Genomic DNA, 25,873 nt, shown 5'->3' with positions numbered 1-25,873 from the left:
CATTTGTTGTAAACCTAGTTGCCTAAGTTTTCGTTGTTACCAAATTTATTCCATATATGTTCGACCAAGTCGTTTTTTAGCTGCAAATGAGTCTGTTGATCCTCAATCTCTGTTCTACGAGACAAGTATAAGCCGATATCCACAATACGATCAGTACGGTACTCGGTAGTGTCCTCATTAGCGTTGCCTCCAGCATTCATAAACTCATTGGTATTAACGTTATTTTGATACGTCTCTCGTTCATCTTCAACGATCATATTATGTATTATGATGCAGGCGAGCATGATATTGTGGAGTATGTCGGTATCCCACGCCAAAGACGGCTTTTTAATAATGGCAAAACGAGCTTGAAGGATCATATTTTGACCCAAATTTTTTTTTCTTCTTTCTATTTGTTTTGGGGTTGGTATTAGCATCCATAATTATAATTTATATTTGGAAAAAATAAAAATTTAATAATAATAATAATAACGACAATAATAATAAAAATAATAATAATAACGATAATAATAATAAAGGAAATAATAATAATAACGATAATAATAATAAAAATGATAATAATAATGATGATGATAATAATAATAATAATAATAATAATAATAATAATAATATTAATAATAATAATAATATTGGTAATTATAGAGGGGATTTTTGAAGAGAAAAATATAGTAGAAAGAAATGGATTTTCAAAGTTGAAGAAAGTATAGCAATATGGGTGTCTATTTATAGAGGGGGAAAAAATAGAGCCAATCCATAAATTCGTCCAAATGCTTGCAGCAGCAATCGATCCCACAACCATTCACTATGAACAATTATAGAGATCACCATTAAGCCACCCATTCACTTGTTCACTCATTGTGAACTATTTTTTTGTTCACCCTTAAGGCTGCCCTAACACTAGATTTCATTTTTTATAAAATATAAACCAAAAAGAAAAAATAAATCAAGTTAGTATTATGAAATGAAGCCATCTTTTTCTTTTTTGTGTTAAGGCAATTTATTAGAGTTTGGCTATGAAATGGAATTAAAGTATAAAGCTATTTTAGGCTTTGTAGCTAGGAAATGGAGGTAAAGTTATGTACTTGTTGAAAAAGAGTAAAAATTTTGTTTTAGTGAAAGTTATTTATCTTTGGATCAAAATAGGGTGTGGCTAAATTATTTATCTATTATCTTCGTTTTATATTAGTTGTAACTTTGGGGTATTATTTATGAAATATTCCTTCCGTTTTTATATATTTGCTCCACTTTTCTTTTTCGGCCGTTTTTAAATACTTGCTCCATTTTCTTTATGAAAAGTTTTTACAATATTGAATTCATTTCTTGGACCCAACAAAATACTCTCTCTCCTCCTATTCTTCTACTACTTTGTTTTTTACAATTTTTTATTTTCTCAACTACCCCACTACCTCCATATTTTATTACTTTCTCCATTTTTTCCTAAAACTCCGCACATGGAGAAACAGAGCGAGTATTAAAAACGGAAGGAGTATAAAATATTCTAAAGTTGCAACTAATATGAAATGCACGTAGTATCATGAAGTACAATATTCAGTATTTTTTTGAGGCTCATAAAAGAGATAGATTATTAACCCTAAAGACTGTGTGAATTTAAAATTTGATTTCAAATGTCAATATTGTGAATTGTGATCTATTGCTAAGATTGTTTGTCATTGCATGCGGCACGACTGAAGTTATGGAAGTCCACATATGTATCACAATATGTCTACAACATATTATGAAATTTCCTAGCTAGGAGTAATTCTCACCATGAACAATGATCTTTTCAAAATGAACTTGCACAAATAATGTTGTCTCTTTATTGATTAACCTTGGAAACAATGATGGTGAAAACAATTTCTTGTTCTTCTCCCTCCATCTTCTATTTCCTTTTTGTCATGAGAAACAATAATAATGGTATAAAAACAAAGCAATACATTTTTAGCACGATTTGTCTATGTATAGCTTTAAACAACATTATTTCCCGTTATAATTCTAATTATTCAAAGATAGTATGTGCTTGGAATCTCTAGCTAAAATGTATTCTAATATGAGTGTATGCCTGTCCATTATTGTTACGAATAATAATTGTCAAGGTGGGATAAATTTTACAACAATACAGTTTATGTATAAGTGTAAGATGAACGCTTTAAACATAAATTACACAAATCCTTGTAGAAGAGTGATTAAAACCTAGTTCTTTTGAGTTGTTTTGCTTTGCTGTACTTTGCAATGTTAAAAAGACATGCTTTGCTCCGTTAGCCCATGGTCTGCTCTACTCTGTCCAAAAGCTCAAAAGAATAAGGCCTAACTTTGGTAAGATTTTAACCTCTCCTAAAAATGACTTCATAGCCCTTGGGTTTTCTTATTCACAATCAATCATTCCTATATACTCAATTATTCCCTAGGATCTTATTGAGGAATCCCTAATTAAGAAGAATAAACATGCCAATATTATTTGTGAGAACTTAATTATCTTTATTACATTAATAATAATATCATTATTAGAAAAAATAAAAAGAAAGACAAGCCATAGATTCAGTAAGAAAAAGCTGACCAAAAGACCAAAAAAGACTCCACCTCGTAGAATGAAATGCTCCCCTAAAAAAAGCAATAATTGACCTTTTTCTAATTTTATTTTATTCTTTGTTTTGGGGTTTGATGTCTTTCAGATTTCAGAAACGTACTACACTTAACTTGACTGTGAACATACCGTCATTCTCCACCGTCAGATCACCGTCAACCGGGCACGTGCTTCTCTTATACGACGGAGAATGATTGACTGCTTTTCTTACGGACATTTTGCTAACGTTTTAGTCAAACAAGCTGTTTCAAAAGTCAACTTCGTCTACTCCATTCAAATTAGTCGGTAAAGAGAGTTATAAGCTAATTTGTAAGTAAACACTATGGAAAACTCTATCCACTTTTAAATACTTGTTCCAACACTACTCGTTTGTACTAGGTTTGTTCTATTTTGACCTGTATTAGGGGATGTGTTGGCATTAATACTAGAGTTGAAATTAGAAGAAAACAAATTAAAATGAAAAATTAATCATTGTTATTTAACTCTTTTTCTTTCTATTTATTTGTTTTAAACATGAACATGAATCATTAAAATCTAAAGGCATTTCCGATTTACTGAAAACAACGGAAAACTTAAGTTAACTGAACTGAATTGAATAGAGCTGAAATGAATTGTTTATGAGAGAAGGAAATTAGAAACTGAATTGAAATAAATTTATTGGAGTTGAATTGAGCTGAAATTAAGCTAAACATAATAGGCCTAACTCCCCTTTTTTTTTGTTATATAGGAGGGTACACATAACTTTTATGAATAGTGTATGGGCATATTCCTTATATATAAAAAAAAAAAAAATAATTACATATGTACCCCAGTTGATTTAAAAAGTCTTAAACTTGTCTCTTGAATTCCCTTAACTGATTTAAAAAGTTATGTTATTTATTATTTAAAGCCTTCTTTTAAGGCCTGTTTTCATAGACTGAACTGAACTGAACTAAACTGAGCTGAACCGAACTGAATATTTTATAAGAGAAGGAAATTAGGAGCTGAACTGAACTGAACTAAACTGAACTGAAAATAAATGTATGAGAACAGACCCTTACTTTCTTCATTTAATTATTATTAGACATTTATATTTTTAGATCAAACTCAATTTCTTTTTACCATTACAACGAAAGTTTTAAACATTGCACAACTATACAAACATCGATCCAATACATTTATTATCTATATGCAAATAGTTTTTAAAAATATTATGCAAACAGGCTTAGGGCATAAAAATGCCATTAAAATGGAATTTTCAATTTTAATTATCGTCCTCAAAAGACTAGCCATACCATGCACATCGTGCAAGTTGGAACCCATAGTTACACATATAAATAACTAAGTAGAAATATAATAAAGTAGTAATTGTTATCCAAACCTTCCAACTAAATCTTGATAACTTTAACGATTTAGTTCTGTTTCTAACTTTAAAAAAAAAAAAAACACATTTATCAAACATGCTCAAGTTATTGGCAAGTGTGCTTTGTATGTAGTTGGACACTTGGACCACACCTTGTAAGAAAGCCCACTTGTCCAACATTATGAACCAAGTGCCCAAGTCGTTTGTTTATGACTATTACGAGTAATGAGCCACATTGTCATCCTGTTTTATGTTGATTGAAGTCCAAACTGTTATTTGAAATGGGCCAAATTGTTTGCCTGCCCGACCCGACCCGTATTCAGGTCTAGAAAAAACAGACAGAGAAATTGCATTGTTTGTTAACATTGTTCGGTCTCTGGTAAAATTCACAAGCATCCAAGAAGATGGTTTGCTAACTTAATTTGGTAATTTTCTCTCTTCTAATGCATGCATAAACTTAGTACTTATTTATTAGTATTATTATTACACGTAATTGTTGCATCAATAATCAGGGTTTTGGGTTTTATCTCAGGGGTTTAAAACCCGCATTTTTTATGGTTTTATTTGCATTACTATTGTTGTTTTGCATCTTTAGACATGAAAGAGTATATGTTAAACTATATGATTTTTCTGTGTAGTTTGATTATTTGGGGAACTGGGGTGATTTCATTTTAACTAATTTCTTATGTTTGAGTTGAACATGATGTTTGAGTAAGAACAACAATTTTTAGATTTTCTGGGAAGTTCATGTAATATGCTACTTTGTTGCTAATTTAGTAATTTGTGTCAATGATTGGAAACTTGGCTAACATTTTGTTGGGTATGGCCCAAATTTTATAAGCCCATTATATTGATGGAGTATAATCCAGAAGCTTCCTGAAAATCAAGAGAAGATTACACTTGATTTTTCTAGAGTTATCTACAACTTTAATATCTCCTAGAATATTCTAGAGAATATTAAAAGTAGAAGCCTCTAGATTAAGAGCCATAATTATGGAGAAATTTCCATAAGAATCTAGAAACCTCCATCATCACCTATAAATATAGGTTAAGGGCATTCAATCAAAACCATAACAAGAACAACAACAACAACAACACAAAAACACAAGAAGCCATACCAAATACAAGCCTTTCTACAAAATATTCTCCCTCCTTGTAATATTCCACTACTATCATAATACTCCTTTGTGAGTTTCTTATAGTGAGAGTTCTCTTGTAATAATCACCCTCTCAAGGGTTCTTGTACTCTCATACTTTCAAATAGTGGAATAAAAGTGCTCGTTGTTGTATAAAATCGTGTGTTCATTTATATTAATTATCTTGCCAATTATCAATTTAGTTTATATTTCTCAATCAAACACATCTTCGCTTCCGCTGTGCACTCACCAACCCTAACACATTTATTAATTAATCTGAATTATGGGCCTAGTTTAAGTATAATTTGCTAAGTTTAGTGTTCAGTCTTGGGAATGTTTGCCCATGGCCCATGTATTCTCTTGTGGAGAAGTTTGGATTCAAACCCGAAATCGTGATGGCTCACTTTATGAATTTATCTAATATATTTTGCTTTTCGGTTTTCCGGTATTAATGTATAATCTAGATAAATTGTGTGCAAATGAGTTGGATATACTTGTTAAAGATCATGAATGAACTTTGTGCATGATGATGTGATTCAATTTGGATAGGATGATTAGTTTCTATGTATTTTCGAATATGGTTATCTATTGTGGACATAGTTTGATGCCTGAACCATGGTAATTGTTGTGGGCATAAAATTCATACATAGAAATTTAGAAGACTCTATGTGATAATTATGGATGCTCAATGCTGCTTTGTTTCACTTGTTGATAAAACTCTTTAATTCCAAAGCATTCCTTGTGTGTGACAAGACTGACGGCATTGTTAAAGATTTGAATTGGTTTTCAACATTTAAAGATGTTCCAGAACATATGCAATTCATAATTACCGGAAACTAGGGAGGTTGTGTTGCTTAATTAGGGACCTTTAGTCTTAGTTGCATTCAAAATAATCCGAAGTTGATAAAAGATTAGCAGCCGGATAATAGGATTGGTTGGATGCTAATATCAGCTTCACTTCTCAGGCATTTGGTGATTAAATTTGACAACTCTGTTGATGGCTTACATAGCTCCGCATAAACGGTTGTCAAAGAACCAAGAGGGCCCCCCTCCTAAGCCCGTCCTTCCCAACTTCAATAAGAGTCTTGATTTAAACTCATCAAGATCAAGTTCTGATAAGAGGAGGGAAAAGTTTACCACATATGCAAAGAACGTCGTTTATGCTAGTCACTCTATATCAAGATGGCTGGCAATTCCATCAATGGATGACATGCAGCTTTCGTCTTCATTAAGTTTGGCACCAGTTAACTTTCAATCTACAGAGTTTAAACCTGGAGAGAAATTATTCAGTTTAGTTAACGGTCTGTCACAACAAGGTTTCTTTCTTTCACTCTGCAATAAGCTTTCCTGTTTCCCTCTCCTAGATTTCCACAACATTTAGATACTTTTGGCTTAAGTATGCTTTGCATTATGTAAATTTTCATTTAATCATGTTAGAGAGCCATGACACTAAGAGCTGTCGCTTGGAGCATATGTGGGAGTCGGTTGCTGAAACTGTACATGCAGATCTGCTTTCAGCTTTTCAGAATTTAAGAAATGAATTGGTGGATCAACATCTGGAAGAATCCAAGACAGCTGTTGTTGCTCGATTTGGCAAAGTGCTTTTTCGTCGGTAATAGTCATTCTGTTTTTTGCTCTCACTAATTGTGTGCTTGTTGCCTTGATGTTCTCTATTCTTCTTAGTTCTTGCATACGTTTCTTTTGGGATGTAAATTGTTTAATGGCTGAAGTTGCCTAAATGATTAATGTTCTTTTGGAAATTCTATTTTGTACTTGTGTATTTGAATATTTATCAAAATGTGGGTAAACATTTTTTGTGACTTATTTTATAGTGGCAAGTGCAAGTGAGTTTGCTTGTTTTTCATAAACTTATTGCAATCATTTTAGAGCACATTTTATAATTTCTATTTAGTTTCTTGGTTAACCTTTGAGGGAATAGGTTCATGTGTGGCTTTAAGGTCTAGCCTATAAACCCCTATTCGTAGGAAATGACTAACATATATGCTGTCATCTCTGCCATGTGCACACGTCATATCTGTTCTATTTATTCAGACAGATGCACCTTGATGTCCTCTGTGAGGGATTTGGGCAGCAAAACCTTCCTGGTGGTGCTGAATTTGAAGCTTTATGGGTTTGTGATGTATCTTGTGGTGCAGGAATCCTTCATGCAACCTAGATCTGGTCAAAGAAAGCTCGGTTTCTGAATCCCGTATAAAGCAGCTGAAAAGAATTTTCTATACTAATGTTCCTGTAGAATACATGAAACACATTAAAGAGACAGTTCTGCCAGAGCTCGGTGTTCATTTTAATGAAGAAAAAGACGTATATCGTGTAAAGGTATTTGCTGAATTTTCAATATTGTTCTTGTTTCCACTAGTATGACATGGCACTTGTTTTGGTTAAAATCTTATTTAATTTGTTTTTCAGCTTGCTGATGCCAAACGATCGGAATCAATCGTATCTTGCAAATTCAGAGTTAATAAAGATGAAAATAAACTTGAACTGTACAAGGCAAGTGCTTTGATTTTAGCTGTTCAAAGCATGAGTTAGGTAGAATGGCTTCTCATAATCTAAACCAGTTTCTTAACAGCAGTTTCATTTTGTACTGGGGTTGTAGACTTGTAGTTCATATCTATCATGTTAATTTGGAATTTTACCCCACCCTCCATGATTAGTCTCTGCTGTTTGCATCCTAGCTTTGACTTTCGGGTTCCTGGTTTGTAGATTGAGTTAAACCCAGTACGACATCTGATTGTTGATATGTCTTGCCTTGCAAGTAATGTGGACCTAAGGTTGGCACTCTGCAAAAAGAAGATCCTAACAGCTCTCCAGGTAAGTTGGTATCTACTTTGTAAATTTCCATTAGGTGTGGACTTGGTGCTTATAACCTTATAGGATTTGTGCTTTTTTGGCTACTGTTTTCCATAAATCTAGTTTTTGTCATTTGTTGATGTTCTTGTCATATCTTTGGAGCTACCTTTCTGTTTTCCCTACAATGCACGAGTTTAAGTTTCGCTCTAACATTATAGATTATACGGCCCTCCTGAGCACAGCTGCACAAGCATACCAGTATAGAGGTGAAACAATTATGTTAAATATTTGATATTTATACATTGTATATTCATTAGAAATATGGATCTTATTCTCCTAAGGGAATGTTGGTTAGTGTTTTTAACTTTAATTTCCATGACTGCATGCATTCTGCTTATTATCTGTTATTCGAATTATGTATTTGGGCTGTTACAAACTTTATTGCTTTGTATCATGCATTGTCTAGGAAGAAGAGGTACAAGAAATAAAAAATCTTGTTAGCGCGGCAATATTTGACCCAAATGTGAAAGGTGGTCTTAGGTGGTCTCTTGGGAAAAGCAAGTCTGGAGGTCAGTACAGTGTTGTTAACGTGTGGCACACCAAGACTGAAACTTATCGTAACTCATCTATGAGGTTTAAACTTAGGGAGGCTGATCGCTATGATTTCCTTACTTCAACGGGTGAAGTTACAAGGGAAATTGTTATGCGGCTGACGCAGATGGAGAACCTGCTGGTAAGACATGTTTCTGTTAAAACAAGTTTTCAGATTTGAAACTTTATCCATGTTAAAGCGTACAAACAAGTTTTCGGGTTTGAAACTTTATCACTATTCAAAGCTATGTTGGATGCAAATTCTTTTCTATTAGCTGATGATGTGTATGAATGATAGTTACTGCCTCATTATTGTGTTAGTCTGGTCCTTTGGTTACAGTGTCTTTGTTGCATTTATGATAAACTAGGCTGTCCTTTAATCACATGCATTTACGTTCAATGATTTTCAGGAGCAGGGAAGTGAAGCTAAAAGTGTCTTGGCCGTGCTTGAAGATGTGCTGAAAATGATTCAGTATCACTTCTTAGCTTGGGAAGGCAATCTGGTCTCCTGCAGTGAATCGTAATGGACTATATTATATCTTGTTTCACTAAATTGATTCGCAACCACTTCCTAGCATGGGAGGGCAGTCTAGTCTCCTACTCTCCTGCAGTGACTCGTAATATCCCAAGTAATATCTTGTCTTCTCGTGTACTCTTCTGCTTGTCTACTTGTATTTTTCTATCAGTTCCTCAATACTTGCAATACTCGTGTATATACGTGGTTTATGAACAGTTGTTGGGAGTACATGGAAATGAATAAATCAATATGCAAGTGGACCTTATGAGAGTATTTTTAATGGTTTAAGTGGGGTTAGCGTGAGAGAAACAATAAAATAATTGTGATCCCTTGTCTTAATAGAAATTGTTGTAAGTATTTAGAAACCATCGAAAGAGATGAAGTGTTGTGAGTTATTTAAGAATGCAATCTCTTTGTACTTTGGAATTTCGCATTACACATTATGCACATCGCATGTGAAGCGACAAGATCCTTCATCTTCATCTCCATTCTACATCTAAGGCAACTAGAAGAAAAGTGTATCTTGACGCTTAAAGTTGGGAGTATGCATGTTATCCTTACTTAAAGGTGCTGAAACTATTACATACTCGTATCTTGTTACTCAAGAATCAAGATGAAGTAAACCATTTACTCTTATCCTAAATGTCAACTTAAATTTTTTTGTGCCATAAAGTCAACTTGTTGATCCAATTCTAAGCTAGTCCTAGTAATTTAATTATATATTTCATCAATTTTTCCTTTGTAACCTTCTGATCCTTTCTACAAATGGACCAAATCTAAGGTGAAGAATACATTTGACAAGTATAATCTTAGACGACTTATGAAATACACACTGACTATACTAAAAGTATGTATTAGAAATATTTAAGGTTATCCAATAACCACCGTATAAATACTGTGAGGGTAACCAACCTTGGGGGTTCAATCCCCACTAGAGACACTTTGAGGGTGGGGATCCCTTACCCTTTTCCCTCACTTTCAAAGTATATGACTTGCAATACTGGACCAAAAAAACCTTGAGGGTTGAGGTATGGTCAGGGTCTTTCTCCTTACCTTTTAAAAAAAAAAAGCCACCATATAAAAATGGTGAGATAGTTAAATACACTCGGGTGCACGGTACACCGATGAGCATTTTGATGATTTCTTTTCATTTAATCGTCAAATGAAGAGCAGAAACTAATTTTGGATTACTTAGGTGCATGATATATCTGAGTGTATATAAAATTTTTCAATAAAAATGGGGTTACCGATGAGTAATGAGGTTATTATTTATTAAGGCTTACTAAAAGGATATGATTATATGAATCGTGTGTGAGCAATGAGGTTATTAAGAGTTACTAAAAAGGTATGAACAATACATAAACGAGGTTACTTATAACCATTATAAGCAATGAGATTGTTGTTAATATAAATTAAAAAAAAAAACCCCAAAATTAAGTTTTAAAGGGATTACCCAATTGTAGGCTGATTAATTCACACCATCAATTGAGTGTGTGATGCATCATACAAAAGGTATTTATTTATCATCTAATAACCTGAAAGGTAGAAAGTCATGGTATTTCGCGTAATTCAAGTAATAAAATCCATTTAGCAGCTTAATCTTCAATCAACTAATGTAAAATCCATGTGCTATGATTTGATTCAATGTCAAGCAATTATATTACTCAGCAAAGAGCTTCAGCCTACAATTAAATACAGTTATTCAACCTAACTATCTTTGAAAACAATGTTCCTACTAAGCATGGGCGGATCTAGGGGGGTTCAAGGGGGTTCATTGAACCCCCAGATTTTTTGAAAAAAATTTATAAGTTTTGATTTTTTTTTTTTTAAAAAAATAAGGTTAAAACAAATTTTTGTGAAGTAAATAAACAAGTATGTAACTTTGACACATTGGTAAGGGAGTGACTAATAGAGTAGTGAGGCTCCTCTTGATCATGGGTTCGAGACCAACCACCCTCATTTTTTTGTGTTTTTTCCCTTTCGATTTCTTCCGTTGTTCTTCATGAGTTAGTCCATAGTTGGGTCAATAATTTTAGGAGTAGTATGTTGGTCATTTTGTTAAGTTAGAGAGTTAAATGAATTTAGAAGTTAATGAGTTTATTTAGTGGGTTTATGGGTTAAACATGGCATTATACTTTCAGTTTCTTAGCTTATTATTTGTTGTTTGTTAGCCTACATATATGGCTCTTGTATTTGGTGAAGTAAGCATGAAGAAATATTATGAGTTCTTTATTTTACTTGCTTCATACTTATCTAATATTATTATTGCTTTTATCCTTTAGTACGTATTAGTTTCAACGGTCCTCTTAATTCTTAAATCATTATTTGTTTGTAAATTAGTGATAATTAGATTAATTATTGATTTGTTTAATTAGTTTTGATATATTGTTGACGTACAAATTGAATTTAGAAACTTAGAATTTAAAATTTTTACTTGGTCTTTTAATTGATAATTAGAAAAAAAATTCATTATCAAATTTGTGTTTATTGGGGACTTGGGATTTTTGTTTTTCGAATTTTCGTGTAATATTGATTTTTTGCAATATAATTATTGATTTATCATTTATAGAAGTAGTAATGTTTTAGCACGCTTTCAAAGTATAAAACTCGAAGAATGCTTTTGTAGGTTTTTTTTATTTATTATTTTATAACTGTTTAATCCATCCATTTGTAATAAAAAAATTTGAACTTATATATTGAATATTTAATTAATATATGAGCATCGTTTGTTTTTTAAGATTCCGAACCCACAATTCGGAATTCCTGGATACGCCACTGCTACTAAGTTAACGCAACTTTTCTGGATTCTATATAAGACTACTATCAAACCCAAACAATTCAAATTATTCATTAACCAAAAGCTTAAAATGGCAAAAACTTTGCAAATCCTAAGCTCACTCTTTCTATCCATCTCAATACTAATCATCCTGATTCAAGTCAATCCTGCGAAAGCAAGGATTAACACGACAGAATTTATAAACGAGGTCCTAGATGGGCATAATGCTGCAAGAAAAGCAGTAGGGGTTCCACCTCTGAGGTGGGAAAATTTGCTTGCAAAATATGCACAGATATACTCGTCTAGGCAGAGGCGACAGGACTGCAAACTGATCCATTCTACCAGTCCATTCGGAGAAAATTTGTTCTGGGGTTCAGGGAAACGATGGACAGCAAAGGATGCAGTCGCAGCATGGGTGGATGAGAAGCAATGGTATGACTATAGTAGCAACAGCTGTACTAGTGGATATGATTGCGGACACTACACTCAGGCTGTATGGAAGCAAACCATATTGGTTGGATGCTCTAAGATCATATGTGACAGCGGCGATTCATTCATAACCTGCGAGTACTATCCTACAGGAAATTATGTAGGGGAAAAGCCGTACTAGAGTTATAATTTACATACTTAAAGTCAGTGTGTTTGTTAGTTTTGATTACTCCGAATGAGGAGCTTTGTGTTTCCAGTAATACCTTTAATTTGATAGTGATATTATGTTAATGTGTCTTAATTATGTGTATTAGTATATGTTGGGTAGTCAGTGACAAAGAGTCTGATACATATCAGACCCTCAGAGAGTTGTTCCTACTTTCTGAAGTGTTCCTTCAGAGTGCTGTCAGAAATTGGAGTAACAAGAGAGTCCTAATTACACAATCAACAATAATAAAATTTCATAATTTGTTTTTTTAGAATGGAATCTAATAATTAAGGAAAATATTTTCCACCAAAACAAACGGAGCCTAAATTTTGTACTAAATATTTTGTTAGTGTGGAGCTGTTTGATTTGCCCTTCAGAGTATTTTGCTAATTTGCTGCTACGAAATGAACCACCTTCTCTAAGCCCTTATAGATGTGCTTTAGAAAGTCGTACACACGAGACACGACCACACCACCTTAGAGTCTTATATACATATGTGCAAAGGGAGCTGCCAAACCGCCATATGAGTATACGACCCATACCTTAGGACTAGACCACAATGGCTTTGACAATTCTAAGGTCTTCACTTATACGTAGTGTTAGGAATTCTTCTCACAATGAGAGCTTTCTAATGATTTTTCTTCTTTCAAAAAATAAAATAAAATAAAATAAATAAAATAAAAAAATTCTAAGGTCTTCACTCTCTCTAAAAGGTCCTCTTGTTAGCTTATGCATATACCTGACGAGGAAGCCCCAGTTAATCTCTGGGATAAACAATGACATTTTGGTAAATAAATCAACAATTTTATCCAGTCATCATCACTGTAGGACCCACTTTTATGGAAAAAATTGTTGATTTATTTACAAAATTGCCATGTGATAAACAAATTTTGTAAATCTCAGAGATTAACTTGTAATTACCCATACCTGACTATTCACATCTCTAATTACTCATTACTATAAATTACAACATAAAAATTTTTGATAACAAAATGCTTATCATATATTTTTACTTTTGATTGTAGGCTTGTAATTCACGTAATCACATTACAAAAAATACTTTGTAAATGCTTAAAATCTAATCAAAGTTTGAAGTTTATTTTTTCACATATTCGGAGGGTAGGTAACACGATAACCCACCTTGTGACAAGATGAGTCAAAGTTGATCAACTCCAATCAAACATATTGTTAGTTTGTACTGTAACAAATTTGGGTGCGAAAATTAGAACACTGTAATGTAGGTGTCCGAAGCTTCCATTACCATTTTCATGGCGTCTCGCTGCAAAAACCAGTCCGCCATTGCAGTACTTCACAGCTCTTAGAAACAAACACTCTCTCTCTCTTTCTCTCTCCAATTTACCATCATGAAACCTCCATTACAACTACCTTCAAATCTTTCCACCCGCACTTTCTCTCTCCTTCTTCCCCATCACTTAACTTTCTCAACCTCAATTTCTCCTTCAAATTCCACTCTCTTCCTTAATCCTCGCACAATTTCCCCCCTTTATTCCTCGAATCTTCGCAATTTATCAACATTTTGTTCTTTGAATTCATCAACTCAGTTGAAAATTCCCAATTCAATTAGTCAGAAATCACAGGCGCAACAATTTGACTCGGAAAATCAATCCGAATTTGTTGAAATTAAGAACCCTAATGTCCCGCCTTTCGTCTCGTCGTGGCGTTTGAAGCTCAGTTTGAGTGACCAAGCTTTCTTTCTCTTAACATTCATCGCTTGCACGGTAATTCAATTATTTATTTCTGCTTTGAATTTTACAGAATTTATACAGCTTGTTATATGGTGTTCTTCATTTATTCTGTTGATTTTCCAGCAATGGGTTACCTAAATTCAGAATATTGTTAGTTTACATGGAATGTTATTGGATTTAGGCTTTGAATTTAGTGTTGGTTACCGAATATGTTTCATTTTTGCATGTCAATTTCACGTATCGATTGGTGTAATTAATGTTAAGATTTATGCTTAGTATTGTCATTTTATCATTTTCCCTGAAACTGTATATAGTAATGTTGCATAGATATCATCCTTAAAAAATAAATTGTACTGATATCATTGAAAGAAAAATAATAGTGCATTGTATTTTAAGTGCCAAATAATGTAGAGTAAGAAATGTTAGTTAATGTGGACAGATAATATGGAAACGAGGGGGTATTTGTTTGGGAGTTGATTCATGATTCCATGTAAGCTCGCGATTTTTAATTGGGAATATAATATATGTGTGCCTCAAATTTTTAACTAGTACTTAAGGAGAAATCAGTGGTTCATACAATGATGCTCAAGGCATTGAGTTTGATGGATATAGACAAGGCACATGGAGTTTAGCTAATAAAAACGGAAGGGGGGAGAGTTGTATATTCCCTCGGCCAAATGGTGTCCTGAATATGCCCCTTAGAAAACGAGTAGGATGTCAAAAATCATAATGAAGAGCAAAAAGTTCAGGTGAGGGGGTCCTAAACATATATTTAGGGACATCTTAAATGGTAAGATTAGGTTTTTGTTTCTATATTGGGGAATTACTCTATCATATATCAGTTTTCTATAGTGTATGGTTCCTGAGACTGAGAAACCTTAGTGAAGCTCAGTATTGTAGTTCCCCCTTTATAGTGCTTTCCAATGAAACTAGAGGAAGGAAAATATAGTGTAAAAGTGCTTCTCCTTAGTTTCATAGTCCACTCACTTATCTGGCGGATATTCCACTCACTTATATCACTGAAAGTGAAATACTATCTATATATTTTCATTACTTATATTGATTTCCTTTGGTTGCAGACTTCTGTGGCATTTGTCAGCTTTGTTGCTGCAGCTGTTCCTACCTTGTATGTAAGTTCTCCAAACAATATTTACTTTGTCAAGTGTAGTCAAATTAAATAAATTGTGCCTAATAATCCTGTTTGACACATGCTTCAACTACCATCAGCTAAGACCTGCATATAAATTCTTGTCGAGTTGTTATCATCCACTCTTTCCCCTTTAGCTGCAATCAGCTAAGACCTACTCATTAGCAGATGCGTCTGACCTGGATCTGAGGGATGCTCCTTTGATGCTCAAATCAGTAACTATTTGAAAAACATGATTGGTCATTGATGTGTTTGTAAAGGAGAAAAATATGCAAGCATGAACGGATGCACCACTTTGTTGTGTATTTGTTGTAATGAAATGAGTTGCCTCAAATATAGGGATTGGCCTAACAATAAGTGTGATGGATGGTTAAATGGAGCTATAACTTGGGCTGTTCCCCAGCTCAAGTAGGTAATTAGACAAAAGCTTCTGCTATAGATAATCTTACATTAATTCTCCACTTTCTTTTTTATTTTTATTTTTAATTTTATCCTTTAAGGTGTTGGACCTGGATCTTGTCATGTGGTTGCAGAAATAGAGCTGATGAAGTGAAACTGTCAAGGCCTAGGACATGGACACCTTGCTAATTATTTACTTGGCTCCTTCAAACTTTGTAAAGTCCTCAACTGTCAGCTTTTGAGGACATTATATATAACCGAGGCTATATAGTTTCTGATGATTAGCTGGCAGGGCAACATAAGGAGGCAAAGCAAAGTGTCTAATAGTGATTGATTAGACTGCTTATTTGAGTAATTGAAGTGTACTATATTGAAACTAAGATTATTGAAAATAATTATTTGATTACATTAAAATTTTCCAACTTCACCAGATCTGGTCTATCTGAATATATTTTATTAAAATTGGCTTGTTCAGAAAACACAATAAAGTGTGTGCTTAGCTTAATGTCTGTATTTAGATAAGTGACATTGAATTATCAATTATGTAATCTCTATTTTTGCTGGCATAAGGAGCATAGGAATTGAGTAAATTTTCTGACTACTGTAATTTGCTTGTCATGTATTAGGCTATGGGAAGAGCTGCTAATTCTTTTGCAAAGCTAGCAGACACTGCTCGAGAGGAGCTGCCCAGTACAATGGCAGCTATTAGGCTTTCAGGCATTGAAATCAGTGACCTTACTGTGGAACTGAGTGACTTGAGGTAAATAAAGTAGAGTACTCCACTTTCATGATTGTGTATTCCTAACTTTCTTTTCACTTCCCTAGATTGATGCCTCTTGAGGTGCTTTCTGATTACAAAGGATGTGACACTTCAAGCTCTAGCAATCTAGCATTGATTAAGGAAATGCTTTCTCTGTTTTGGTTTTGTCTTTGTGTGTGTGTGTGTGTGTGTTTTCTTTTTTATTTTATTTTTTTTTGGGTGGGTGGGTGGGGGGATTTACTACTATTTTAGTAAGATTGAATAAATAGTTATTTCAAGGCTTTGATTGGTTGATTGAATGATTGATTGAAAATCTATTCAAGAGTGATCTATCTGCAAGCTGATAATTGCTTTTTCAGTGAAAGGAAGATGCTTTGGTTTGAAATCTATATATATTTTTTCATTTGATTCTTGTGCTTCTCTTATGGAGTAGAAAAGTTTTCATGTTCTGTATTCTGTAAGATTTTGGACCCCTTTTTTTTTTTTTTTTTTTTTTTTTGTGGTACTGTTATCCTATTTCTAAATTCTGCAGAGTAATTTATGCTGTTCTAAAGCTGTTGGGGGGAGAGAGAGACAGATAATTTTTATTAGTGTACCTGGCATAAATATTTATTTTCTGCCAAAACTTTTCATCTTCAATAAATGCTTAACCTTTCATGTTATCCTGTTTAATTGCATACAAGTTGTTAAAACTCACTAAACTCTTGTAAGTTTGTCATATTAATAAACATAACCTGTAAGTATTGACGTGTTAAAGCATCTTGGCTTATAACCTTTGCTAACACTTGTAGATTGTGGCCAAGACCTGGCTGAAATCCCAGATAAATTGACACTGTGGTTCATGTTTTCAGCCAAGAGATATCAGAGGGAGTTAATAAATCCGCAGAAGCAGTTCAAGCAGCCAAACATGGAATGCGACAGATTGGCTCTATTGCTCGTGATCAGACTATGTGTATGTTATAAGTATACTTTGGTTGCTTACCTAAACATTGATTGACCTCTTCATCCTAACTGAATTCCTTATACTGCTCTGCCCTGCTGCTATGCAGCAATGATTGAGGAGAGAGCGAACCTTCCTGCCATCTCATTGCAACCAGTTGTCTCTGGTGCTGCAAAGAAGACCTCTCGAGCTGTTGGCCATGCTACCAGGGCTTTAATGAATTTAATTTCTAGAGGAGGGTCCATTGCAGAAGACAACAAATGATCCAGCTGACAGGTTTGAAATTTGAGGAGCCTTGTCAGTTAATAATTTATTTTCCTGTTTGTGCATGCTTTGTGCGGTGTGTGGTGCCTTCAACTACCGTCTGGAATTCTGGAGGATATATGAGATGATAATCAAACCAGGTTTTTCTAGCTAAAAAGCTGTATGAGGCTTAAGGCAAAATGCAGCTACTTGTTTGATAATGCTCACTAGAACGTTGATCTGCTGTAATGAATAGGCTAGTTTTGCAGAATCTAGTTTTAAAGTTGTATCTAAGAAACTTCCCTCAATAATGAAAATTGGAGTAAATTTCTTCAAGATTATGTATATGATACACCCTCGCGCATTCTACCTTCGTTCATTTGAAAGGCAGGATTCAGCAAATTAGAAATTAAGTTGTCTTTTTAACAACTTGTTTGTCTCTCCAAGAATCTTGAAAGAAAAGGAGGGAGGGGAGGGACGAATGAAACAAAGGAATAGAAAGCTATCATTCACTTGTAACCTGGAAAGAGTTTCAAAGTGACACACAAAAAAAAAAAAAAAAAAAAAAAAAAAAAAAACAGTGATTTTTCCTTGTTCTTCTCTTTCCCATCCCGTCCCTGGATATAGAGACAGTAAATTGAATCACTATTATTGTTATTATTAATATTATTTCACACAAACTACATCATTATCTACCATAGATTGTCTCAACTCTTCATATAGATAGGTACTAGGCGATTTCCCGAAACCCCAGATCTCAATGGAGAGTTAACAGTTCACCCTAGTTGAAAAGGATACTCTATACTATCTGCATTTCAATTGGTTGGTTGTCCTTGACTACATCATCCACTGGATCTAACTTTGTTACTCTGTTTGTATCCTCATGAATGCAATCATGTTCTGTCCTTTTGATGCAGTATTTGTAGACGATATAGAGGCTCGTCTGAATCATTCCTAGAAAAAATCCCAATATATTTGGTCCCTGTTTATCATAATAATTAGCTTCTATGTATCACAAAAGAACATTATTGTTGGAAATTTGTACCAAATAGTGAAGGAAATTTAAAAAGAAATGATTTATTGGTACTTACTGCGATGAAATAGTCTTTGAGGAAAAATCCATAGAAGAACCACATAGTGGCGTTAAGGGTCAGGGCTAAGGAGAGAGAAATAGGCATGAACTCCACGCTTCTTGTTCTAATTACTTGCCTCTGATATACGAAATCAAGTGTTGGCGTCACAATATTCAGTTTAGATTATCATTTGATATGTTTTTAACATGCTTAGGAATCTGAAGTTATGGATTTTTCATACTACTTACCATGACACTCATTGGAGCAGCGAACACCGCGAGGTTGATAGCTGCATTTATCCAGCCTACAATAGTAATTCTTTTGGAACCTTTTGCTAGAAAAGTTGTGAGCAGCATGACTAAGCTACATACTCCCAGGTTAAATAGAACTATAAGCTTCAGTGTGAAATTCTGCAGAATGTCAGAAAGTGGACTATTAAAGGAGCTCTATTCAACACATGCTACTGGTATCAAACTCCTGTAAGGCTGTAAGTGACTTAGTGCTAAAATTATGGTTTTAAAGCAGAAAAGTTTGCTTAATGGAAACTTTTTTTAGAATCACACTGGGTTACTTGGATAGGTATTGACAAACGCAGAAGAGTAGGAACCAAATTTCCCCAAAAACAAGAACTGATTTAGCTCCTTGCATTGGCCTGGGCAACACCGGTTTTACAAACTGGGAAGCTGATGAGGTAAAATGGGGGGTGGAGGAAGGAGTTGTGGAAAGGGCGGTACAGTAATTACTTTTCTGCACAATGTTTTTCCTGCATATTGATTTTCATACATGTGCTGCTTTTTTTTTTTTTTTTTTTTCTGGACAAAGTGTTATCTGTCTGAGTTTTATTATATGTACAGACTAACCAATATGGCATAGTATATTGGGGCTCAGGGGTCACATGAAAACAAGTGTTACTCTCCTGGGTCTTTTGTGGGTGGTCAAGGAACAGTGAAGTTTTTCTAACTGTAATTAAAAGTCGATTCTGACTTCTAATGAGGGTGGAAAATGAGTGAAGCAGAAGATATACCTTTGTCTGTTTTGGTGCATATACAAGAAATGTCACCAGGTAAATAACCTCTATGAAGCATCCAAAACTATTAATAGTGATGAGCAGAAATCCATCCGGCTTGAGGGAGCCATAATATAATAGCATCATTGCACTGAACAGCGCCACAGCATAGGGTAGTGACTTGTATCCTTCAGATGATTTCCTTTTGTAAATCCTGTAGAAAGTTGGCCTGTAAAAGAGAGATAAAGCAAGGGTTAGACTTTAGAGAGCCTACTGAAGAAGTTGCTGGAATTGAGTTATTCGTAAATTCAGAATGACTAACAGTGGTGAAAGGAACACTCCAACTGAGACAATATTTCCTGAGGTGAAACAAAGAAAATCATGATTAGTATCAATTTATACACAATAGCATTGCTGTAAACAAAACCCTGAAGGGGAAAGCAATTCAAAAATCTCTTTCCTTTTCCCCCTCTGCCATTTAACAACAGCTGTGAGAAAAATTTGAAGTGTTATGTATATATACCTAAGATGCCAAATATGACTGCAAGTGTGTGAACTGTCATAGTTGGCATTTTAAGGGTTTGATGGTTTGAAGCTCTTCGAGGCCTATAATATCTTTTGCTCCCAAAGACTTAAGAAACTATCTCACAGCATTGGCTTATATATACATTGGACAATGTTAGGCCACAATGATGACTGTGCACTGAATAATTCATTTGAAACATGTTACGAAATTTGGTAAGAAGGTAGGCAAAATCAGGAAAATAACCAGTCTCTTGTTAAAAAAAAAAAAAAGATTATAATTTCTATCTAGTTAGTTAGCAGGATGTAATTAGTAGACAAGCACTCTAAGTGGCGAGATGGAAGATGTAATGTGCTAATGTCAGCAATCTGTGAACAAATGTGTAACAAATTTTCAAAATTAGTGCATGTCTAAAACTCTATTATCTGTTGCTGTTTTGCTACTAAGTTGAAAATGTTCTTATTAATTGGTTATGAAAATTGACGAGTATGCATAATTGATGCTGCGTGTAGAAGATACTACTCGTTAATGTTTGTACTTAGTTCATACGCTATTAAGTTGGAAGTTGTATCAGTTTTGCCTTGGTCATTGGTATCTCTTTAAAGACATAGCAGTAGTCCTTGCTATTCTTTACTGTTAGGGAATAAAAATTTGTTTTGATTATTTGATTAATAAAATATTTTACATCTTAAGTATACCTTTGATTGTGTTCTTAATTTCTTCATATGCATGTATGCATTTCCTCTTCTTCACCTTTAGCCAAATTATTTAATTTGCATAAATTTTTTGTATCATTCCATTTTTCTGCTGCGCTTATGCTGTCTTGAACTTCACAGAATCTCTGACCGCCGAGTCAATTCCCAAATATAAAGATAGTATTGGCATCTCAGTACATTTTAATGAGTCTGCTCTAACCTGCTCTGTGAAGAAGGGCCAGAGGAGGGAATTGAGATGCAAATGAAAACCATGGGGATGGTGATGCAGGTATTTAAGGAATGACCAATTATATCTGCAATGAAATTCTATGTACTTCTTTTTAGATGTATATTTACTTGAGAAGTATGCATTGTTCAAGCAATCTAAGGTTTTTCTTATTATTTATTTGTGTACCATACATCTTTTGTGTTGCACATACAATGATCTACATTATGATTTCTGTTTGAAGTCTAGTTTTGATCAGTTAAAGCTTTTCACCTTTGGCTTGCAATGCAATTGAATTTTGGGGTACAATAATTCGCAAATTATTAATGATGCCGAGGCAAAGTGGAGGTGTTTAGATGTGTTGTTTGATTATCTGAAAGTGGCTGACTTACTAGGGACGTTATAGGATGCAGAGTTTTTATATTTTGAAGGAGAGGAAAAGAAATTGAGTTTTAAAGATGTTTTGTGAAATAAAATTTCCTGCAACTACTTCAAAAGAGTTGTACTAAGAGGCATTTATTCTACTATTAAATGCTACGTCGGATGTGGCTGCGTGGCAGTAGATTATATTCTGATTAGGGTGAGATAATGCAAATTTTCTTAATCTTGCCCTCTCATCTGTTGAAAAAGAAAATTCCTAAACTTTGTATTCTAGTACTATAAGAGGTAATTTTTTCATGGTATCCTGAGCATTGTTAGAGTTACCTTATAACGTGAGGCAGTTATTTTACATTGCAAGTATCTTACGCACTTAGCTGAAGGAGTCTAATGTCCAAAACTTGTGAGGTTGTTAGACATATCATGTATAGTCAGCTTACCATTCACATGTTCGTGTATAGTTTTCATGCCATAAACAGAGACAGAACATCACAAGCTATCTACCAGTAGTAGTACAAAACTGAAAATTTGGCCTATTCTGTTAAAAATATCTACATAGTATTGATTTATCATCTTCTTTTAAATGACAAAGAAAATTTTCAACTTGTTTAAGACTTGATATATATAGTTAGATTCAATGATTGAACCTTTGTTAATCTAGGTGAAAGTTTTTCACCAGACAGCGTTTGTCTATTGTAATTTCTGTCACAGTTGAAGCCTTGAAGGCATAGTTTCAGCATAGTTTGATAGAGTAATTTTTGTTTATTCTTATCATAATGAATTAGGTCAAATGATTAAACTGCTTAATGAATGTTGTGAAGCCATTGAACTCCTAAAATCCTATGCCTTCATATTCTTAGGTTTGATGAAAATTTGGATATTTTCTTCTCTAAAACTTTAGCTTTTCGGATTTATCATCAACTATTTTGTAGAAGCTGAGCTCATTCCATCCATGAGTGTATGTGTGTGTGTTTTTATTCGTCTGTTTTTGGAGTTCCTTATTTAATTTTTGCATATGTTGCGAGTTTCATTTGCTTAGTACTTCTGATTTCAGGGTATTAGTTTTGTGGTATACGTTTTGAGTAGATTTGGTCTAATTCTTTTTAGAATGTTTTTATTAAAACATAAACATTCAAACATGGATTGTAAAGGGTTTTCGCCTTGAGAAAAGACCTAATGTCATCAAAAAAATTTAACAGACTTGTACCGATCTTTGGCTTATCATTTAGGTGATAGTGGTACTTCTTGCCTGCATATTTTTTACTCAGATTTTATTGATCGTACTTGGGCCACTTTTGCCAAAATTCTTAGCAAGAACTTGTTTTTGTGTTAGTGTTTCTGTGCAATGGTCAATCATTAGCCTTGACAGATCTGTTACCCTGAACAAAATTTAGTACTAGATTTTGCTAGTTTAAAGTATCTTTCTAATTTAGTTTTGTCTGTGTTGTCCTACTTTTGGCTGAACAATCCTAGTACAAGTTTTTTGAACTGAGTTTTAGAACATAGATATACAGACCAAAAATTAGCTGACTGAAGTAAGAAAAAAAGTGCAGAGAATTTAGCAGCTTAAAGGCCAAGCATATGTCTGTACTGTATATTTTTATAGAAGATGATGAGGATAAATTGTACTCTAAAGGATTGAAATGGGGTATTGGATCTTGTGGACCTGATTTTATTTGGGTTATATTTAGGTGATGAATCATTCGGTTTGGTTTCAGGTTGATTAGGGTTTATTTGTTATTTTTAATCATATCCAGTTTGGTGCGGTTAAAATCAGGTATTCTCATGTAATTGAAGTATAGTTGAGTGGCTCAGTTTTATTAGTACTTGGAAGTGGGAGATGAGTAAGGGAGTGGAGTTTATCTTAATCAAGTAGAGAGTATATACTAACATGAAAAGTGATTCATGGGAGTTTCTCATCTGAATATAGTGGTAAGGACTCAATCTATCTAGCAAGGACCACATACAATATGAGCCATTCATACCAGACTGTTGAGTTTTGACAGGCATAGTTTCCTCATGTATATGCATTCTAAGGGTAGTTTCACATGGATGACTCATGATATTACTTTCTTCTTCCATTCATTTATCGTTTTTCTAAGATTTTTCTTTCCATATCATAAAGTATGTACTTCGTTCGTACCATAGATATTTGTTTTATTGATAGAGATTTTGACAGTTGTATATGAGGTACGGAATTGAAATTTGTCTAAATCATTAACTATCAACAAGTTTATTTCTCTTGCCATATCTTTCAAATCAGAGTTTGGTTTTTTTTTTTTTGGTTTATTTATTTATTTATTTTTATTTATTTTTATATTTTATTTTTAACTTAGGACTTATTGACTTAACCTTTTCTTTTCACCTTATAGTAATAACATTTAGAAAAATAAAGTTTAAATAAACTCCAATAAGCTTGGTCAATGGATGACTACAATAAAGCCGGTTTAACTAATATTTTGTACTACACTAGAGTCAATTCAAGTAAGTTTTTAGGAAAGATTATGTTTGTTAATTATGTCATTTTGAAGCCTTATAATGGGATAAGACGTGTTAAAAATGGCAATCAAGTACATTGAAGTTGTAACATGAGATTTTCAAAAGACAATATTCATGTAAAGTGTGTAAATTATGGAATGTCGTGGTGTCATGGACCTCATGGTTATGGTGTGTAGTTTTGTTTGCTTACATTAGGTAATGAATTCATTTCATGAAGGCCACGTTTAACTTTCTTATTTGGTTTTTACCATCTTTATGAAAAGCACTAAGCCTAAGCTTTCTTTCCTACCAAATTCGATTTAAGTAGATTTTTCTAATATACTTGACAAATTATATTGGATTAAATTTGACTCGGATTCCACAAGATGTTACCATTTACTTCGTAAGAGGAAAACTCTAACCACTTGAGTTATTCCTCTCTCTTCGTAGTTATAATTTGACCTCAATATTTCACCATAAATTAAAATTGCAAATTCAACATTTTCCACGAATTAAATAGATGTAGGTAAAGCAATTATATGTTATGATTTCAGGATTACTTTTTAAGTTTATGTCAATATAATTTTTTATTTGTTTTGGTGAAGAAGTTTATGTCAATATGATAAAATAATATGAGATGTTCGTAATCATGAAATTACTACAATATATAAAACTAGTTTTTGGCAAAAAAAATTAATATAAAATTGTGATACTTCTTCCATTCCATAATTTCGTGTCTATTTCTCAAAAATCACGGTTAATTAAGGACAATGGCGAAAGTAGTGGAATATTTTCTATTGAAAAGATAATAAGTACTAGAGAACATTGTATGAGAATAAAAAATAGAGAATATTGTATGAAAAAAGAGAAAAAGTAAGTAATGATTTTTTGGGTATATGTGTATTTTGTAATCCGTATGAGAAAGACAAAGAGTAAGTAATGATTATGTGCTATATTTTTTGGGTATATGGACATTTTTTTTAAAAAAAATTAATTAATTAATTTTTTGAGAGGCATTGCTTATGTTGCTATCATTTCAACTTAGTGTAATACGAAGTATATTTTCTTCTTTGTAGAAATTGAATACTTAGCAAGCATTATATAACCATGTTAGAAGCCCAAGGGCCTGTTCTCATTGACTGAGCTGAGCTGAACTGAACTGAATTGAGCTGAGCTGAACTGAACTGAATATTTTATAAGGGAAGAAAATTAGGAGCTGAGCTGAATTGAACTGAACTGAACTGAACTGAATTTCAATGTAAGAGAACAGGCCCTAAGTACAAGTCTTTTGATACAGTTAAACACCATCCATTTAACGTTCAAGTAAGCAACTTCATTACATTCTCTATAACAAAATGTGAAAGAAAAAACAGCAAATGAAAGTTGACAAATGTAGAAAAATTCTTTAGTGACTTATAGAGCATTATTATTATTGATTTATTATTATTATTATTTTTTGGTAAAGACTTATAGAGCATTATTTATCGCTATAATCAGTCTTTTTCACATTTTCGTGGACGTGTAGTGTCTGTTTTGAATTACATTACTCATATTGCATAAGAAAATCATGAGTTTCCAAAGTCCAAACTTAAGCATGTGTGATGTTTCCTAGCTCATACATTGTAGTTGTCAACTTTTCATGTATCCTCTCATTCTCATACATTTGTTGCTTGGATTTTGGAAAACTGTTAAGATTGTTTTCGTTCTAAATTTAGAATAATTAGAAATAATTTATTTGGGCTTTTGAGCTGGGCTTGATGTATATTGAGGTTTGTCTACATGATGGGCTTTTAAAACTATAATAGCTAGTGATTTGAAAGGCCCATGGATGAATTAAAGTAGATATTGATTTTTTCACAAAAAATTGTTCACTGACTCTCCTTACACCTAGGTGGCATATCTTAGTCT

At 33.4% G+C, this 25,873-nt stretch overlaps 4 protein-coding genes across 4 annotated transcripts; 3 read left to right on the top strand and 1 right to left on the bottom strand.

The window, feature by feature from the left end:
* Positions 1-6,032: 6,032 nt before the first annotated feature.
* LOC110708966 lies at positions 6,033-7,609 on the top strand. Its single transcript, XM_021887195.1, has 4 exons — positions 6,033-6,375; positions 6,497-6,671; positions 7,216-7,396; positions 7,487-7,609. Exons 1-4 carry the CDS (start codon positions 6,057-6,059, stop codon positions 7,607-7,609), a joined length of 798 nt encoding a protein of 265 aa, XP_021742887.1. The 5' UTR covers positions 6,033-6,056.
* A 4,230-nt stretch (positions 7,610-11,839) lies between these two features.
* Positions 11,840-13,307, top strand: LOC110709019 (pathogenesis-related protein PR-1-like). The gene has a single exon (XM_021887246.1). The coding sequence runs from the start codon at positions 11,846-11,848 to the stop codon at positions 12,362-12,364; it is 519 nt and encodes a 172-aa protein (XP_021742938.1). The 5' UTR covers positions 11,840-11,845; the 3' UTR covers positions 12,365-13,307.
* Positions 13,308-13,540: 233 nt separating this feature from the next.
* On the top strand, positions 13,541-21,285 carry LOC110708775. The gene is made up of 6 exons (XM_021886991.1): positions 13,541-14,130; positions 15,177-15,227; positions 16,270-16,403; positions 17,255-17,355; positions 17,453-17,619; positions 21,025-21,285. The coding sequence occupies exons 1-5, from the start codon at positions 13,756-13,758 to the stop codon at positions 17,605-17,607; spliced, it is 816 nt and encodes a 271-aa protein (XP_021742683.1). The 5' UTR covers positions 13,541-13,755; the 3' UTR covers positions 17,608-17,619; positions 21,025-21,285.
* On the bottom strand, positions 18,179-20,846 carry LOC110708776 (bidirectional sugar transporter NEC1-like). The gene is made up of 6 exons (XM_021886992.1): positions 20,189-20,846; positions 19,988-20,024; positions 19,684-19,894; positions 18,908-19,069; positions 18,678-18,797; positions 18,179-18,568 (listed from the first exon to the last, which is right to left on the bottom strand). Exons 1-6 carry the CDS (start codon positions 20,235-20,237, stop codon positions 18,386-18,388), a joined length of 762 nt encoding a protein of 253 aa, XP_021742684.1. The 5' UTR covers positions 20,238-20,846; the 3' UTR covers positions 18,179-18,385.
* Positions 21,286-25,873: the final 4,588 nt, after the last annotated feature.

Source organism: Chenopodium quinoa, unplaced genomic scaffold, assembly GCF_001683475.1.
Source record: "Chenopodium quinoa cultivar QQ74 unplaced genomic scaffold, ASM168347v1, whole genome shotgun sequence".
Taxonomy (NCBI): Eukaryota; Viridiplantae; Streptophyta; class Magnoliopsida; order Caryophyllales; family Amaranthaceae; genus Chenopodium; species Chenopodium quinoa.
This window is presented reverse-complemented; position numbering and strand designations above follow the sequence as displayed.